At 26.8% G+C, this 20,551-nt stretch overlaps 5 protein-coding genes across 5 annotated transcripts; 3 read left to right on the forward strand and 2 right to left on the reverse strand.

The window, feature by feature from the left end:
- The first annotated feature begins 193 nt into the window (after nucleotides 1-193).
- Nucleotides 194-1,483, forward strand: LOC112598455. Its single transcript, XM_025344919.1, has 5 exons — nucleotides 194-477; nucleotides 552-679; nucleotides 774-965; nucleotides 1,044-1,208; nucleotides 1,288-1,483. Exons 2-5 carry the CDS (start codon nucleotides 581-583, stop codon nucleotides 1,393-1,395), a joined length of 564 nt encoding a protein of 187 aa, XP_025200704.1. The 5' UTR covers nucleotides 194-477; nucleotides 552-580; the 3' UTR covers nucleotides 1,396-1,483.
- LOC112598456 lies at nucleotides 1,479-4,106 on the reverse strand. The gene is made up of 3 exons (XM_025344920.1): nucleotides 3,681-4,106; nucleotides 2,722-2,823; nucleotides 1,479-1,687 (listed from the first exon to the last, which is right to left on the reverse strand). Exons 1-3 carry the CDS (start codon nucleotides 3,978-3,980, stop codon nucleotides 1,547-1,549), a joined length of 543 nt encoding a protein of 180 aa, XP_025200705.1. The 5' UTR covers nucleotides 3,981-4,106; the 3' UTR covers nucleotides 1,479-1,546.
- Nucleotides 4,107-8,511: 4,405 nt separating this feature from the next.
- Nucleotides 8,512-11,045, forward strand: LOC112598587. The gene is made up of 5 exons (XM_025345111.1): nucleotides 8,512-8,678; nucleotides 8,853-8,915; nucleotides 9,444-9,602; nucleotides 10,438-10,617; nucleotides 10,731-11,045. The coding sequence occupies exons 1-5, from the start codon at nucleotides 8,568-8,570 to the stop codon at nucleotides 11,043-11,045; spliced, it is 828 nt and encodes a 275-aa protein (XP_025200896.1). The 5' UTR covers nucleotides 8,512-8,567.
- Nucleotides 11,046-13,028: 1,983 nt separating this feature from the next.
- LOC112598503 (THAP domain-containing protein 2-like) lies at nucleotides 13,029-13,823 on the forward strand. The gene is made up of 2 exons (XM_025344987.1): nucleotides 13,029-13,299; nucleotides 13,386-13,823. The coding sequence occupies exons 1-2, from the start codon at nucleotides 13,229-13,231 to the stop codon at nucleotides 13,654-13,656; spliced, it is 342 nt and encodes a 113-aa protein (XP_025200772.1). The 5' UTR covers nucleotides 13,029-13,228; the 3' UTR covers nucleotides 13,657-13,823.
- Nucleotides 13,824-14,866: 1,043 nt separating this feature from the next.
- Nucleotides 14,867-20,147, reverse strand: LOC112598410 (transducin beta-like protein 3). Its single transcript, XM_025344854.1, has 14 exons — nucleotides 20,011-20,147; nucleotides 19,258-19,309; nucleotides 18,706-18,946; nucleotides 18,304-18,646; nucleotides 18,039-18,235; nucleotides 17,781-17,974; nucleotides 17,476-17,724; nucleotides 17,235-17,418; nucleotides 17,029-17,150; nucleotides 16,795-16,953; nucleotides 16,570-16,735; nucleotides 15,363-15,587; nucleotides 15,166-15,296; nucleotides 14,867-15,100 (listed from the first exon to the last, which is right to left on the reverse strand). Exons 1-14 carry the CDS (start codon nucleotides 20,031-20,033, stop codon nucleotides 14,918-14,920), a joined length of 2,469 nt encoding a protein of 822 aa, XP_025200639.1. The 5' UTR covers nucleotides 20,034-20,147; the 3' UTR covers nucleotides 14,867-14,917.
- Between the last annotated feature and the right edge of the window lie 404 nt (nucleotides 20,148-20,551).

Raw genomic sequence — 20,551 nt, forward strand, 5'->3', positions numbered from 1 at the left:
TGTTGTTTGAAAATTGATAAAAAAAAATATATTTATTGTTAATATCATTCCATACAGTGTACCAAAATAATCATAATATTTTTTAATTTTCATTAAAAGTTTTGTGAAAATATGTTGAAATGTACAACACTGTACTAATATTCTGTGATAATACCAGCTACTACATAGTCCTGTAAACATTTCGAAATTTTGAATTTCGATTTCAGATTAACTGCCGCATGAAGATTAAAGATATCGCTAAAACTGTATAATAAAACTACAAAATTCTGTGATAAAACTGTTAACAGTAAATTCAAATATTTGAAATTAATAAATTGTTAATTCAGTTAATTGTTTTATTCAATATTTTTGACGTTGGTAAATACTTTAAAATATAAATAATTGTTTAATATTAGGATATGAACAGTTAATCATGCAGATATAATTTAATTCCTCGAACCTATAAAATTAATTATTTTAGTAAATCTGAACTTCCAAGTAAGTACAAAATAAATAAATTTAAAACCACTTTCTACAATTAATCTTTACCTCATCGTATTTTAAATTGTCAGTATTGGTTCATATTCGAAACGACATAATCATGTCAGCAAGTAGTACTTCATCGTGGTCAGACAAAAATGAACAAAAAGTTTTTAAATGTAGTGCAAAAGCAGCGACTAAACATCCATTTTCCATACTTGTAAGACTTAAATTATAATTTATTTTTTTTTATATTGATTGTGTTTTGGAATGTACTGATAAAATAAAAATGTTAAAATTTTTGTTTCATTTAGATGATTGGCAATACCAACTGGAGTACTCAAATAGCAGATGCATTGATTGAGTATCACGAAAACAATCAAATTTCTAAGATTCAAATAAACAAAGCACAAAGTGTAAAATCAGCACTGTCTACAATGTCCAGTGTATATGCAGATCTTGTAATTATTTTGTTGGACATAAGTAAAAATGATTGTTTAGTAGATGTAAGTAAATATTTTATTGTCTAACAAGAAATAATTGTTAATGACAGTAATAGGACTAATATATATTTATTATTGAAGGTAGAAGTTAATTTATTAGCTTTAGAACCAGCATTATTATGTGGCAGAACCATTTTAGTAAACCCAAAAAACATTATTAAGCGTAAAGATATGGGAGTTTCTTATGAAAATATTGACAATCTTAAAAGAAAATATAATTTACTTATTTTACATGGAAATATAGATGTAAGTATTTTTTTTTTTTAAGTTTTAAAATATAAATATGTATTAAGTATTGTATCATTAATAAATGTATTTGTTTCAGGATTACATAAGTAGAATGTTTTTAGCTAGAAGAATCATGGTTTATTCCTATAAAATAAACAAAAACGGTTTACCAAATATTCTGGAGTTTAATTCTCTTAACATGTAGACTAATAAACTAGTTTTCTTATTTATAATTGTACAACAAATAAAACATCTATGTAAATACATGTAAATATTTTATTTATATATTTTCTACATTTATATCTCAATCAAATAATTAATAAGCAACGAAAAATAAAAACAATATTATTGTTTTATTATATTGGAGAACTGCTGAATCCTCTATCGGCATAATGTCTGGGTAAAATCCGATCTGAAGTTTTCGGAAATCCTGGGTCTCCTGGCACACATTGAGAACGAGACTCATGTATTCTCCATCCTGCTTTTCTCTCCCAATTCTTCACATAAAAATAGAAGAATTTATTATTTGATCATACATTTTTATGATAATAGTTATAGATATTCATAATTATTAATTATATACATTTTTTTTTTTTTTTTTTTTATGAAAATATTTTAAATATATTAATGTCTATTGTATAGTGATCATTTTACTATATATTGATTAGCTACCATAATAATTATAGTATTGATCAACTCTCAAATTTTTAAAGTTAAGCTGAGTTCAACTTTTAAACATGACATATAACCTAACTTTGTTAAATAATTTATATGACTTATCTGAGAGTTGTAAAAGAAAAGTTAAAACTGGGTCTCTTTATGTCGTAAAAAAAAAAGTATTTAATAAAACAATGAATATATAAAAATAAAAACCAATTTAATTTTTTTGATGTTAGTTAACAAATATACTACATAGTACATTCAAATAATGGGAACTATCGAATTATTCAAACTGTTTGATAGTCATTTCATAACTATTCAAATAAACTATAAAAAAAAAGTTATAAGTTAAAACTTGTTAATTGTTATCATACTTGATAATCAATATAATATTATATAGTATGTTTATTCAGTTAATTGTTAGTAGAATTAAGAATACTAATTTATTTATTCATGAAAGGATTACATCAGATTTAAATTTTAAATATCTTTATGAACAGTTACTTAATTTATTTATTTTTTAATATATAATTATTTATTTTTTCTACAACTTCTATTTTAAAATTTTTTTATAGACTAATACAAACTTACATTTTTAAAACAGTCATAATTTAAAATTTAAATTTGAAAATAATAAACATAAACAGGAAATACCCAATATTATTCTCAATTAAAAGTGAATTATCAAATCATAAATTTAATTTTTAAATATACAATAATATTAATAAATAATATAATATTTTATTTAAATTCCTAAGAATTGAAATATTTAAATTATCTGAAAATATAAAACCATTCGATAGTGCTCATTAGTAGTATATACCATAAAAACTTAAAAACAGATTTCTCTAAAATTTTAAATAAAACTTACATTTGTGTTATAAAGAATATAATATGTTCCAACATAAACAATAGTGATTCCCATCAATATTTTGCTAGTTAAAAACCGGACATTGAAAGCGGTTCTTTCACCCTAAATAATAAAAACAATATAATAGATAGATTATTAGTTTATTATATATATACAAATCACAAATACCCTATAATTAAAACTTTAATAATACTAGCAAAAAAATAACATAATAATTTTGTAAATTTAAATTTGATTAATACAGTAAATAATTAAAACTCTAAATTAAATTTATGTTACAGATAACTAAACTAATTTAATCACGAATTTAGTTTATATATGCTATTTTAAACTTTAATTTTATTACTTTCCTTTAGTGATTAAGGGTATAATGTAATATTTTAATAATTATTTGTAACAAAAGCATTAAACACATTGAAACCAAATTCTGATTGCACTATTTTTTATAGCATTAAAAAATAAGCATATTAAAAAACAACATTTGATTTATAGATTATGCTGTTTTTTATTGTACATTTATGAACACAGTACACTACATATTTGTGCATAATAAATGATGTATCAGAAAAATTTAAATAACTATAACTTTAAATGTGAAAAAATTTTGATTGCACCATAGTTCTTGATTAAACAAGTTACGTAAGTAATGATAAAAACAGTTCAAAATGACAAGAAGGAACTAGAATGCATTTATTCAAATTATTTAAGTGCATATTATGAAAAAATCATACATATATATATGGTAACTACAAAAATTACATGTATTATTGAAATGTAGATAGTATACTAATAAGCATCCCACTGTGGCACTGTTCCCACTAGGCAATTATCTAATTTTAAAAATATTGTCAACTCAAAAATAACTAAATTGATTTTGTATATACATACACATAACAAATTAAAAATATTTAATATTTTTTTATTCATTTATTTGGTTAGTATAGGTACAGTACACTTACAATTTTTGGGGCCAAAAACTCTTGAAATAAATTCATGGGGACTCTGAATGCACGTCTAATTGGATTGTACAATTCATTGTACATTTCAGGGACAGCAACCGGTTCGTCATGAGACAGGTGTTGATCATGTAAGAATTTTCTACGGAAAGCTCTTTCTTCATCTGTCATGTTAGTAAGTCGTTGTCTAACAAATCTATGTCTTCCTTCCAAGTCCATAGGTAATACACCACCAGTTTCATTGGATGGGCCACTAGGAGTCACCTCCGATTTGCTACTGTAAAATCTTCGAATAATATTCATTTTTCAGTTTTTCAAAATACCTTATGAAAAAAAGAAAAATGTTGAAAAAAATTTTAATGAAAAATACTAAATACTAAACAGTAAATAGCTTAGTCTTGAGCAGGTATTACTACTAGGTAGTCATTGATAAAGATATGCCAGAAAAATCAAAATTTATATAAGGTTATCAGAAGAAAAATGATCATATGACACTAATGTGACCAACATTCTTTGAGAATACAATCAGACTGGGCAACAGAATAAATTTATCATGCGTATTAGTATAATATTATCACTGGTAAAAACCGCGAAGGCTGTAAAGCACGAATAATTAATTTTCAGAAAAATTAATATAGAAATAGTATTTTTAGAAGTTTTAATTGTCATAAGATTTATATAATAAGAAATAGTAGATGTATAATTTAATTTTTTGAAATTACAAAAAAAACACATATATTTTGTATAGGATTCAATGGAAGCTGAATATCTGATGTTTAGCTAGAATTTTAAGTATTTTTCTACGATTGTAAGAATAAATGAGATCTTGTATATCTTATATCTATAAAATGTTTAAGCTTTTTAACCGAGCGAACATTTTTCATTGACATTTATAAAAAAATGTCTATAAATAGCTTAAATTGAGTAAAAATATTTTTAAAATTAAACTATGTGTAAAAATGATGATAAAAACTTTTGATAGAATTTTCAAGTAACTACGATTATTTGTTTTTGAATTACAAAAAATATTAAAAATTGTAAAAATAATTATTATACTGGTCAATATATGTAATGTAAAAATTTAAACTTCAAACGTTCATAAAAAATGAATTTAACTTTCCACTAGAATTTTTTTTTTATATAGGTTAAATAACTTATAGTCCTCAGTAGTATGTTTTGGTTCCTACTATATTCGCAAATCCTGCGAATCCGGCTATTCCACCCATTCCATCATTCATGTTCACGACCCCCCCCCCTCTTAATGGAGAAAACAATGATCTGAATTCTGAATTGATAAACATATAGTCCGCCAAGTGCTAAACCAATAAACTTGAGAAAATTATAATAAAATAAATGCACACTCGGTAACTTTTATTTAATTATAAATATTTTAAATAATATGTATGACAAAATAATATTGTATATACCTACCTACTCTAAATAGCACGACGTACATTATATTCGTACACCTATATAAAACAGTGACAAAAGTGGCATTATCTATATGTATTTGTAGAATGATTAATTGCTGAGGTATTTAGCAAAATTTTTTTTATTCTGGCACATCGTTCTGAAATTGTAATATTATGTTATATAACTTGGTGTAATTTTTATCAATTAAATTAAAAAATGCTTATTCGATCCCATGTTAATATGATTATTGTCATATATTTGATGTGTATGCATGCCGCGTGCTGCCTACATAAACAATACAAAAGTTACAGAGCATACAGATATTTAGGATTATATTAATTTGAATTTGAATCAGTCAATATCATAATGTATTATGTATCTCTAAACAGTCTAAACTTATGCAAATATATTATGTGAAAATCCCAAAAATCTAACAGCTGTATAGGTACAATACATTTTTATATCTATTAAACTTATATGACTAAGGCTTAACGGATAGGTAGTGCCTACCTAAACTAAGTACCTATCTATAACCTGCAGTAATGAGCTGAGACAACGAGACTCTGCGGTTTTTATTTATTTTTGTGTATTGGCAATATTGCATGTTTATTAATTTAAATAATAATAAATGTTTACTTACCGTGATAATATATATTTTAATCCGACCACCTACTAGCTTAAGATATTAGGTGTTGCTTTTAAATGTATTACACCGATTTATCCTTTTTCTAATGGATTATATAGACTGCACTGGCTGCAGTTATTGTCAGTCATCATATAATATATTTTAAAAAATAACTCTAATTTTAATATGTAAAGAAAAATGGTTTTGATCAGGACCGCATGGGTAATAATATAATTGTATACGTATTATACATAGCATTTTAATATTTAAATTATATAAAATTACAAAACAATATGCTAATAATAATAATCTGTGTAATTGGGGGTCATTGTATAAAATATAAAATAATTGAATAAAAACTGTGTTAATTGGAAAAATGTGTCTGTACATGAAAATTTGATGGAATTGAATCGAAAAAAATACAATATTAAATTTCAAAAAAAGAATTACCTAAAATTATAAAACGGATACAGTACAAAAGTCGAATTTTTCGTTAAAACATTATTATATATTTTTAATATTTAATATTGAATAATTAACAATAATGGACTTTGGAAAAATAAACGGCTAAACGGGTCCAAAAGCCGAATAGTTCAATGAACGTATAAGTTCAGAGCCGGCGCGAGCTATTTTGCCGCCCTATTAAAACTAAATAAATAAAACAATTAAATAATCATATGATACAAATTATGCAATAATATTGGTTTATCTAAAAACATTTATTTTCATAGTCATAATATTTTCGTCATAAACATAAAATTAAAGTATAAAATAGTCTTTACATAACACATAGATATAATTAATATACTAATAATATTAATACAATTATAAAATTGCGAAATTTATAGCTAAAATGCCGCCTATGGGTATTTAGACAAAAATTGCCGCCCTGGGCTATCGCCCAGGCCACCCCTGTATAAGTTGCTGGCTAGTAGCTAGTAATAAACAATTCTGTATTGTCGCCAAGGAGATTTTCAATCCTTTCGAAGCGTCGTCGTCGGAAGTTATTGCGCAGTCGGTCGAGACACCTACTCTCGATCGAGGAATGACTGCCGTCATTTCCGGTGGCGGACCGAAGGGTGACGTTATGATCGCGAAGGACGTGGAGCCGACCAAGGAAACGGAGGTACAGAATTTGTTTGGGGAGCTGGTCGGCTTGGTAGAACCGGGTGCCACCATGCCGAAACCCGCCCCTCGTCGTGGGCGATTGGCAGCGGCTTGGAGGCGCGTTAAGCGAGTTTTTCGGTGTGCGTGTTGCATCCGATGTGACTAGCGTCCGTAGTCCCCCAACTCTCACCCCCCTTGACCAAAGACATCGGACAGGACGACGGCGACATAAGGATGTGAGCATACGAGAAAGAACACAAATGGTGCCCGGCGGTAAGCCATCCACAAGCACGGTTTCCGGCCACTCGCGGCGCGAGGTCTGAGCACTAGAGCTACATTTTATATTTGTGTTTCTTTCAATGACCAATATTTATTGGTGTAAATGCATGTATATTTATTATATATTTATTTATTTGTATTCATTTTGAATTTCTTCAAAAAATATTTGTTAAAAAAAATTAATAAAATTAAAATTGTTAACAAAAAAAGTTGTATTTTTTATCATATAGTATCGATTATATAAATCATTACAAAATAAAAAACTTGGTGTCATGCGATGATTAAAATATCATACACTAAAACGTAATGAATGGTTCAAAAATCGAAACAAAACAATTATGTCATTTGATAAAGTAAGTATAGATTAGATTTTCAGATATAACTATCTAGTTTGAACTTAGAATTAAAATATAAAATGTGTACAACATAAAAAAGTGCCTGCATTGAAGATATAACCATATACCTACCATCTACCGTAATATTATGAAGTAGCTTTATTCGTTTTAATGCTTCAATACATAACATAGTAAATAAACAATTAATTTTCTTAAAGTAATAAAATTTTATGGGATGGGATTATAGTATTATCGTTGTTGTTACTTGTTAGTTGTTATGCTTGCATTAAATGTATCAACATACAGCGTCATATGATAAACGTGAGTCGCTATAACGCTCAATAAATTCATGATAGATAAATTGTCTAATACCTTATTTAAAAATATGCAGGTATATACCTATTTTAATTTACAATTTATAACTATAGGTATGTGCATGGACATTAAATATCTGTATAATATTATTTGATAACATGTTGAATTGAATATTGATTAATATCACGATGAAATCAAAATTGGTTGGGTGGTGAGTGAGCAATATGGTGGGCGGGGTAGCCGGATTTTATGCAATTTTCAAATTTTAAGTATGAATATTATCACTTTTTACGATTTTAAAGAAATTATAATAATCGAACAAAATTGTTTTTCCAAATGATTAAGGAACAGAAAAGTTTTATTTTTAACCCTCCTCACCTCAAAAGTTGAAATATCTATGCGTTTTTAATGTGCCTAAAGGTATAATGATACACACAAAATAAAAACGTACACATTGCATTGTAAAATCAATTCACTCATTATTGCTTCGCTCAAAATCTAAATGAGGAACAAGAGGAACAAGAAATAAATGCTTTTAATTTTTTTTCTTAAAAAATGTTATTTATCGATTTTAAACCACATTCAATTATTAATAAAAACATTAAAATATTGCATCAAATATTTAAACGATAGGTCGATAATATTATGGCCAAAAATATTATGCATAATATATAATATCCAGTTGTCCCGCAACAACAATAATAATAATAATTATTATTTATTATTATTTGTACAATATATAATCCAATTGGCTGCGCATAATAAATCTATAACTTTTGTGTTTGTTTCTTTTTTAAACTAATTGAACAAGTAGATATGTTTGCACGTTCAAAAATTAATTATCAGAAGCAACATACCGGTAAAAGTCGGATGGACGATCGAGGAAGTTCCACATCGGAGACGAACCGTTTGGCCGTGGATATAAATGTTGGGTTTAAGTAAGTCTGATTAGTATTAGTATTATTTATAAACTAGGTATAAATTATGAGTTTATAACGTTGCATGCACACGATGAAATAGACACGAATGTATTTTCTTCGTAATTTGTAGGATTTCTTGTTTAATTAAATATTATATTTTTATAGAAACAAGCGTAAACAGCAATTTCAAAAGCAGCAGTTGCAGAAAACGTCAATAAAAAACGATGGACTCGCTGCACCTGAGGTAAGAAATTTAACAGATAAAGTAGGTAATGATTGCTCTTTGCAAATTACAATGTTACCGATTATAACTTAACTATTTTCTACAAGGCAACCAGTGAAATAAAACAATATTCAGATATTTTTTTAATAAATTTAAAGTAATTTAACCATATATACATTATATACAGCGCGACACCGTGAAATTACAAAAAATCGATAAGATTAAAAATCATAACAGCGAGTAGGATTTTTAACCATAAGTCCATATCAGTTAAACATTATTAGCTGGTGTCTGACAATCATGAATTCTAAGTTTGAAAAAAGTAAGATATTGCATAATATAAAAATTAGACGGACAAATTGGTTGCAACCTGCTGTAAAATACTCGCACACAATTTATGTGCAATCGTCTGTAAGCTTGCGTAGTTGAAAAAATTAAAAAACTGTTGTGAAACTATTTGTTACCTATTATAATCTATCAAATATTATCATGTATTGATGTATTATTTATTTTTTCTATTAATGATTTATACATTATGATTTGTTTTAGATCAAAAAGATGTCTTTAATGAACATGCTAGCAAGCGCCGAGAGACTTTCGAAAAATTTGGAACGCAAAATGACAAGGCCTATAATAAAGAAGGAAAGCAGAATGAATGTCAATGAGAAACAAATAAAAAAAGTGCCGACGATGATGCATGCTGCAACAGTAAGAATTGTTTTAAAATTCAACATTTTTCTTACCATCTATTTATACTAATTTAACCTATTTAATACTATTGACCCGAATACCCGATCATATCGAGTGACGGCTAGCCTATTTAATTAATTCAACAAAATATACATACCTATATACTTCACTCCGATTGATTTGAAAAAAAAAAATATTAATATTAACGTAGAGTGGAGTGTTACGGAGATACCCTGAAAAATGTTGGTCTACTATTCGACTTACCAAAACATGTTCATTCAAAAAAGTTAAAAATTAAAAAAAATTGTTTTATTTTGGTTATAAATTATGTAAAAAATATTTTAAAAAGCGTTAATAAATTTAGAAATAATGAGTGTTTCCCGATAAAAAAAATCATTTTGTATACTACTATAGTCTATATCGGGGGCGGCCAAACAGTCGATCGCAAACGATTTTTAAGTCGATCGTGCTAGAATTTATTTTTAGGCTGCGCTCACGAAAATTAATTATGGTGGTATAGTAACTTAATAATAATAAAAACTTTTTTATCGAAGTCGATCCTCAAAGGTGAAGTATATTTTTAGTAGATCGCGGCTGAAAAAAGTTTGACCGTCCTTGGTCTATATGGTCGGTCTACCGTCTATCTATTATAAATATGTTATTTATTATGAATGAAGTCTTAACTATAATAAGTTAGGTTTGAATGATGATAGTTTTAAATTTTTTTGCAGCTATTAGGTAATATCGTATGTATAATTTATTATTTTAAAAACTTTTACTTGGATAGATAAGTACTACCGTTGTAGGTATTTCCAGTTATAATTTATAGATATAGGTACAATTTAAAATATAGGTGCCACGTCGTAGTGTGTTTGAGGTGACTAAAACGAGGTTATTAGTTCCCTTGACTCCAGAACCTACACGGCTGGAGCAACAATGTATCCGTGAAGAGAACATTACCAGCTATATGCCATCCAATAAGACAGACGTTGCTGTGCAAACAGTGCCACAAAACAATACAAGTAAGCTTAGAGTCATACATGGATAGTATCTATATGCTTACATATTAAAAATTTATAATAATATACTAATGCAAGAGTTGGAATAAAAATAATACAGCTTTTGAATGCGGCATAACATCGGAAGATGTGTTTGAATAATGAATCAAATCCATTCTGCTTTTTATTTTTAGAAAAAACACTGAATCTTGAAGTCCCATTAAAACACATTGTCAAGAAATTGGACAAGTTTCTAAGAAAAAACATGAAAACTACAAATATGTTCATAGAAAATAAGGATAATTCGTCAACCTGGAGGATCGTAGTCGCTGGGACCAACAATCATTGGAAATACTTCAAGTACTTCTCTTGGTTTACAATCGGAGTCATCATCAGATATGTAGTGAACTACGGTCAGCACTATTTCCAATGGACAGAAAATTCACCACTTTTATTATTATAAATATTTACACGAACACGCCAAGTTCGTCAAGTATGTTATTATTGATGGGACAATAAAGCTATTAATCAAATATATATAAAGTATATAAATATAATATTATAATATGCAATATTTGTTTATTTTAATCAATGATAAAAGTAGGGTAGGTAATAATATCAACAATTTATCAGATTATATCATGCTATTTTCAGATGCTGCTACATAGAGCTTTGTAAATCAACTAACATTAATCAGACATTCTAGAATTGCAAGCTTAATAAAAATGTACATTTTCAAAATATTCGTATGTCTGATTTTACATGGCTATTTTCAGATTTTATTAGAACTCATGTAACTTTTTATGTGAGGTTTCAAATTTTGCATCTGTAGCTATTGGATCTGCATGTTGTCCGATTAAAAATAAGTTTTAATTTAGGTATTTAGACGAATTCGGTAGATATTTATGGACCGTTATAAAGTCTTAATTTGGTGAAGGGGTGTGAATAACATGGATCTAAATATGTATAATAGTAATGTTGGCTCGCGTTCGACCTTCTCCTGCGATTGGATTTTATGCCTTAACGGCCTGGAGATATGCAATATAATGCACGTTAGGAATATTGATTATTGGTAATAAATAAGGAGCGGATGTTTATGCTTTAAAAAATTTTTAAATATGCATGCAATTATGCACTATAAAGTATAAAAATATGCGTAGAATTTATTAAAAATATGCATCAATAAATTTTTTTATTTATTAAAAATTTAAAGTAATAAATTATTAATAGGTAATTTAAAAAATAAAATAAAATTCATTATTATTATTAAAATTAAAAACGATGTTTGCAAACTTCTGTTGAGTTTTTTGTTAATCTGAAAATCGACTATTCCCGATTGACGCAAATACTATATGGGCGATAGACCTATAGCCGCGGGAAAGGTTGATCTATTAATATTAGTCTTACCGAGTCCGTTAATAATATAATACAAAAAAACTACACATATGCACTAAAAGTAAGATGAATGTAGAAATATGATTAAACAAGTAAAAATCGAACAAATATGCAAAAATATGCAAAATTAAATTGATAAATTTGAATTCTTTGAGTAATGAAACAAATTTCTATCGTACTCCGCATTAATTTAATGTTATTAAAAAATATGATATATTACTAATTAGTAATCACTAATAATTTAATAATACAAGCTACAGATAGTATAATTTGAAATGTAATTTATAATAATAAATGTACATACATATAGAGGCCCGTTGGCCTTAAAAAAACACAATTATGGTCACCATACTCACACACGTGATATACCTAGTGGTGGATTTCATCCAACGTGACCGTGCCGGGGGCGTGTAACAGATAATATAAATAAAACAACCCGCACACGTACGACCACTTAGATATATCACAACGAAGAAAGGCCAAAAAACAAAATTTCCGGCGCTACATGGCTTAAAACAAACAACAACAGAAAATACGACGTGAGCACTGAACCAGCTATTGAAAACGAAGACTTAAAACTAGAGGAAACTATATAAATGCAAGGCAATAAGAATTGCGCTAACGATACCTACTTGAGTAGTAGCAGGACCAACATTTGAAAAATCAACAAAAACGTGGTTACAGCGGCTGCCGAACAACGTACAAAACCGATAGAAAACGCAGTAAAACTAGAAACCAAGTTGCTCGGCGACAGGCAGAAAAAGAACAGAACGACGAAATGTCCGAAATAGCCGTTGAACATAACGCTTGAAACATAGAATATAGTGTAGCCTGTAGAACAACGTGAAAAGGTTAACCAATATACAGGGCGGCACAAAAGCCGAAGAAAACATAGAAATAAACGAGAGAGAACTTGAATAGATACGATGATGGCGTCACACACGCACTGGGCAATCGTACACGATAGCTAGGCTGTCGCCGATCGCACTCATTGAACTCTATATGATAACTGGAATGCTCACCAGTCATAAGACCAATGTAAACATAACCGAGATAGCGTGTTAGAAAAAGACAGCAGATAAGAATGGTGTTGCTATCTTTTTTTATCACACATAGTTATATGAATTGATTACCAATACATTTTAAATTCGTTGTTCGTTTAACGTTTTGACTTTTGTTCTGCCTTCTGCGTTCTCAAAGTTTTAAAAATAATTAAAATAGTGTGTACCTACTGTGCAGTTAAGACTTAAAATGGTGAATTTTTGTAGTGCCTTTAATTGTGCTAGCTCTAGTGATGTTAGAAAAGACTTGTCATTTCACAAGTTAGTATTAAGTTATTATATGGTGTTATTGATTTTACTCATTGATATTTTTAAACAGATTTACATCTATTATTTTAATATTTAAGGTTCCCTCTTAAAGATAAAGAGAGGCTTCAAAAATGGGTGCATGCTGTTCGAAGGAAAGATTTTAAACCTAGTTCCAATACAACTTTATGTAGTTTACATTTCAATGAAACTGACTTCTATTCAGCAGTTGTAAGTGGGAAAAAAATGTTAATAAAATCTGCTGTACCAACTGTATTTGATTTCCCAAATCATTTAACTCCAAAAATTAAAGAAAGGAGAATTCTGCAACGAGAAGTTTTTCTGGATATTTCCAGTACTAATATTTCCTAAATTATAAATCTACAATATTAAGCTTAAGTTAGGAAAGTAGTAAGTACAATCTAAAGTAAGTAGTAGATATAGCTCCAGGTAAATAGCGTAAGTACACTTTTATTTCAATTATGATTAATATTATAAATACTATGTTTATATTTTAATAAATATTATTTTACTAAAAATGCAGTTGTTATTTCATATGCTTGAGTTATGAACTAAAACCTTCTAACTTTCAATTTACAACTTAATTTATTCCCAACTTAAAATTTCCTATTACTTCCTTTATATGACAAAAAAATGCAGAAGTCTACAAAAAAACATGTTTCAATACTTGTTATATTATTTTAAATTATAATTATAAACTAATAAACTATTTATTTATCATTTAATTATTTATATTTTATTAAATTAATAAAAAATATTTTGTGGAAGTTAAAAAAAATAATGAGGTGCAACTACATTTTAAGAACCAAACTAAAATAATATCGCGGTAAAATATGAAATTAAGACATTAGCGCCATGTGCAAGACAAAGATAGTAACACCATTAGTATGTGCTATCTCATTCTAACATCCTCTTTCGGGCAACACTGCTTGGTGAGCATTCCAGTTATCATATAGAGTTCAATGATCGCACTGCAGTAACGCATGATAACACCACTAGCGATTATTACACAAAACAATAAAACATAGAGAAAAGAATAACTTGCCATATTGGCGTGAACAAGTAATGTGATCAAATTTGTAACCACCTCTGAGAGAGACACAAGTTTTAGTTGAGTCAGCTAGGCGGTTGGTATACAAAACACTTCGGATGATGTTGAGGATATATTTGGTTTTACAATATTCTGATATTGTTTTAATAAATTTATACATTTTGTGTTTTATCATGTTTTGGAACAGATAATTTGCTTTTATTTTCAATATTGGGAATGGTTTCAGGTAACAAATTTAATGTTTTTGGTAATTGGTAAATACCCACCTCAACTTTAGTGAATTTAAAGTCAGAAATTAACGATATATTTTTCTTAATGACACAGAAGAACTGGAAGGAATTAAAAGACATGTTTTAAGGACAAAACATGAACAATATTATAACACCAATTTTGGCAAATGAGGTAGTTCTTTAACTCACAAGTTGGTTCTAATGGTTCTATTACCAATTTTTAAGTTTTAAGTCTACTCTAGGATTTTAAGAAGACAAATATTAAAAAATTATCATGAGCTATATAATTTTAAAGTATAATGTACAGTTAGATAATTAATTTATTACATTATTATTGATTAGACGAATGAGGTGCCATACAATTTGTTGTATAACGCAAAAGTTGTAAATTTGTCAATAGTGTAGTTAGTCGTCTAAAGTGTCGTTCACTGTATGCCATTAATCCTTGTAATTTTTCTTGGTTAATAGTTAATTTTCCCATCATGATATCTTCCAGCAGAATATTTAAAACAAGCTAAAACACATTTTTAATTATATAATAAATGTTAAATGTTTGACAAAAAATTTGTTGTTAAATACTTGTGCTGCAAGACAATATTTTCCATTGCTATTCCAATCAACTACATAATTCAAAAGTTTTTCTTTGTGTTCTTGATTAATATTCTCAAAGACCATTTTTAAATCTTGTCCTTGACCTTGTTTAGATAAAGCTACAAAAATAGGATAGTTTAGTATTAATTAATAAAATAAATGATAGTCATTTGTTGTAAACAAACTTTGTATTATTTTAAGTGCTGTGTTTGGCCTTTCTAATGTGATGGACATTTTAAGTGCAGGTAACAATTGTTCATTTTGTAACAAGTTTTGTAATTGTTGGTCTTGTAATGCTTTAGTTTGGTTAGCAGCTGCTTCAGCGATTCTCACTTCTTCAGTACGATCATGCCAAACTACTAATCTCGAATCAGAGCCTCCAGTTATCATAATTGAACCATCTTCCACAACTTAAAACAAAATGATAATAATAAACATTTTATTAAAAAATTAATAATTAACTTTATTACAGTAAAAACAATAGATGGCACTAGATATATTTTATAATATAAATAAACGTATACTAATATTGAAGCACTCCCTAAAAGCTTAGCTTGTGATGAAGGTCTTTATCAAATATCAATTAAATATCAACATACAGGAATAAACTAATATTAACTGAAATTTTATTATGAAATAATATTGCAATAAAATTAACATATATTGTATTAAAACTACAAATAAATTAAATATTAAATAAATCAGAATGTTTGAATTATAACTTTAAACATATTAATATAATGTTCAATATCTACTGAAAATGTTAAATAAAATACTTTTTTAGCTAAATATTCTATTATAGTTTGGCAAAAAAAAAAAATGTTAACATTTTATTTATACCTTGTATTATGTTCATAAGTCATAACATAAAAAAAGAACTTAATGTTTGTATTGATAAAGTTTAACTAGAGCAAATTAACTTTTAGCTGATTCATATTCAAATTTTTTTTTTATATAAATTAGGGTGTTATTTAGAATAGAGATTTAATAAATATTTGATAATGCAATTAAATAATAGTAACAATAAGTTTAGATAAATTATTATTAAAAGTACCTTCTTAAATAAATAATACTGTAAGAGTAAATTGATTGTACCAAAGATAAATAATTATTTCATTTGAATTGTTTAATACATATTTTTAATATGATTTTTGACTATTCTATTTAAGTCTACAGTTAATAATTAGAAGTAGATATTTTAACTCTTCAACGTTTTCAAATTGAAAATACTGTGATTCACATGTATAATTAAAATTAGTATTACAGTTTAACGAATGCAATTTTAATTTTTTTTTTATTTAAAATATTATATTTAAAAATTAAAATAAAACAATATGAAAAAAAAAAATGAATAAATACCATGATAATAAACGAAAAAATATTTTTTCTTACTTAATAAGGCCCACACTTTAGATGAATGTTTGTCAAGCGTAGCAATACATTCACTAGTTTTTAGACACCAAATTTTAACTAGCCCATCACCTCCACAACTAGCTACTTGAGTACCATGATTTAAGAAACCACCCTTTAATACTGATGAATCATGACTCTCTAATGTCTAAAATATAACAAAATGTATTAATTTTTAAATTTAAATATATATTTTTTTCTTTTTACTTTAAGACAAGAATAATCAGCCATAGACCATATTTTTAAAGTAGTATCTGCCGATGATGATAACAGTACTTGATCTATAGGAGAAAATCGTACACACCACACGCCTCTCTTATGGCCTCTGCATATTCCAAGAACTGACAAATCACTTGTAGACCATATCTACCCACACAACAATATATATTAAATATTAATTAACATTTTTTAATAGCTATTTAGAAACAAATTGGCAGTTACTTTAATTAATTTGTCCTGAGAGCCAGTTGCAATTGTTTGATAATTAGGTGCTATGCAAATACTATTTATATCTTTTTCATGTCCAACTTCAGTTAATTTGACACTCAAAATATGTTGCTCATCTTTTAAAAGTTATTATTAGAGCATTATTAATATATTTATTTATTAATAAAATTATTATTTATTATTTCTCTATAGATTTATACCACTTTTGAATATTTTTGGAAGTTTCCAAAGTTTTAATGTAGTATCTGTACTGGCGGAGACAATAAAATCTAAAGATTTAGAAATAGCTACTGTGTTTATTGCGCCTGTATGTCGGGTTCCAATAGCAACACAATCAGCCGTTCTGCTTACATTACAATATAGCCATACTCTAATGCTGTGATCCTAAACATAAGTTGTATATAACAATAACATCTAAAAGATTATTAATAAATGTCTTACTTTACTGCTAGATATCAGAAAGTTTTTATAAGAAGCTAAACATAACACTGTATCTGTATGGCCCTTTAGTCGTTTACAACAAACTCCCAGTTCAACTTTATCTATTTCACAATTTTCATCACTTTCAATTTTTTTTTTATGCCATGGAAATATGTAAATATCACAGCTATTAATAGCAACAGCTAGACTACGACTGCATTCATTACCCAAAAGTGCAACATCAAGAATTTCATCATTTGAACCAATTAACTAAAAAAAAAAAAAAAATATTAGTTTTTAATTTATTAATACTTTAATTAACAAACCGTTAATTTAGAATGTTGAGGTCCAAGACTTTGTAATGTAATTGTGTTATCAACATAACAAATTGCTAATGTAGACCGAGTTTCATTAAAAATCATATTTGTTATACTTTTAGTAGATTTTATAGATTGACTATCAGCATTACATTTTTTAGAAATGGGTACATTATTTTTTACATCCCATACATGTAATTCACCTGAATATTAAATATTATTAGTAATTAGCATACTATAATTTATATAATAAAGAGATGTAGCAACCATTTTCTCCTCCAACAGCTACACATATACCGCTCGGAATGACATGAGTATTTTTTAATTCATCGTTTAAATCTTGAAGATAAAAACCCTCTTCAGGTAAAACTACCATTGTTTCTAAACAGTCATATAATGCTACCATTTTTAACTGTAATTTTGATTCTAAGTCCCATAAGATAACAACTTTGTCTCTGCCACAACTTTTTAGTAAACAATAAATAATATAAAAATTAGAAATTAAAAATTAATTACAGCCTGATATTATTACCTTATAAGATATTGTTTTTTGTAGAATACTAATTCTGTTACAGTACTAAAATGTCCTTGTAATTTAAATAAATGCTTCCCATCATCACAACTCCATACATGTATTTCACACTGTAAATCAGCAGCAAAAAGCCAATATTCTGAATTTGGTAGCTGCAAAAACTTCATGGCACTTATAATACCTTGTGCTCCATGCAATGCATATAAACAGTGAGCTTTTTCTGATTGCCATAATCTAATAATAGAGTCAGTTCCTCCAGAAGCAATGATTTGATCACTAGTAATTGATAATTTTACAACAGGGCCTTTATGAAGATGACGCCAAGATTTGGTTAATTTTCTTTCTAAAATTACATATATTAAACATTTCACTAAATGCATAATTAAAAATATTTTTTTTTACCATTTAAATCCCATGTGCATAATAAACCACTCTTGTGAGAAGTTATTAGATTTTTACCAGTTGGATCTAAAGTAAATGTAATTACAGAATCAGTGCATTCATCTTCTTCATCTTCTTCATCACCAGTTTTAACAGATTCAGTACGTTTGGGTATAGTACCAGCTAATGTGGTTGTTTCAATATTTAGTATTGATACTCGAGGTCCACATTGACATAATAAATTATGACCATCTGGTGTCCACTAAAGAATATAATCAAATATATTTTTATTTATGCGCTAGTATTTTCAATACAGGCAAACATTTATTAAAACATTTATAACTGATAAATGTATAGATAATATTTTGTTTTATAAAAACTATTTTAAGTTTTATTTACTATTTTCAAAATATTTAAGTTTTGAAATGAAAATAATAATGTATTTAACTTATAATTTTAGATGAACACAAAAATAACATTCTAAATATAATAAATATTGATAAGATATACTATTATCTAAGACTATTTTATTAAAAAATGATATTATATAATTAAAATGAAAATACAAATTACTTCAATATGACCTCCAGTAAAAAATTCTTTTTGTACATATTCAGGTTTAAATCTATAATAAAACAAAAAATATACATATATAATATAACACTGTATTTATATAATATTATAATTTAATAAATTGTATGCAGCTAATATAAGTTTATTTGGATATGACTCCGAACTTATTCTATTTGCACAAATTTGTTAGAATAGAGGCAGATTATTTTATGTAAGATGAGGCTTTATTTTGTGAAATTGGGAATTTATATGCCTATTATTTTATTATTATTTTTTTAAAAATATAATATTGATAATCGATTACTGAAGTACTATTATTATCTATTATCTATAGGTAATAAAGACTAATGTATCACGAAATGTGACGAACAAATTCAAATAAGTAATTACTATTTACTGTTCAAATCTTATAGAGCAATAAAAAAAAAAAAATAATTATACAGTAATATAGACTTAAATTAAATAATATAAAAATTTAAAAAGTAATAATAGAATGATCGTTGTAAAAATTATTTAATACAGTTACTAAAATCATATTTAATAATCTAGTTTTAGAAAACTGTTCTAAACACTAAACCATTTAGCATATTATAAATAATTAACTATTAACTTTATATTATTTTTTATAAATGAACAATATAGATTTAAGGAACACTAAACTGAAAAATTCAGTCATGTAAAACAATGTCATGTAATAAATGACGAGTGTGTCTGGATTATAGATATCTTGAAACCTAAAATATATTAACTTACATTTCTTTTAACTTAGTAGACATGATCGTCAATTTTTAATAATCGTCAACACAATTGAATGATAAATATAATTGGACTTATTTACAAAATTCATGAAAACAAAAAGATAAAACTCTATTCAAATTTTAGCACGTGTTCTAACTATGCGGTATATATCATTGTATAATATTATGATGATAAGCATATCAATTTATCACAAATCGTTCGGTTATCTTGTGTACATTTCAAACCATGGTTATAACAAGGTGGTTACTGGTTATTTTCAATTTTGTTTTATTAAATACGTGTGTGTAAAAACACTAAAAACAAAAACAAAAAATAAAAAGTTATAAAATAATTCGCTTTAAACCGTGATTTTGTTAAAAATTATGATTATTTATTTTAAAACATATAATAATAGAATTTTATTTTTATTGATTCATACATTTATATTACTTAGGAATCGTAATTCATTTGAAATACGAGTATAATATGTCGAAAGTCTGAAACATAATTTATAGAAACTATTTTGATGGAAATACAATATGTTATTAGAATTGAA

Source organism: Melanaphis sacchari, unplaced genomic scaffold, assembly GCF_002803265.2.
Source record: "Melanaphis sacchari strain LSU unplaced genomic scaffold, SCAv2.0 Contig48_pilon_pilon, whole genome shotgun sequence".
Taxonomy (NCBI): Eukaryota; Metazoa; Arthropoda; class Insecta; order Hemiptera; family Aphididae; genus Melanaphis; species Melanaphis sacchari.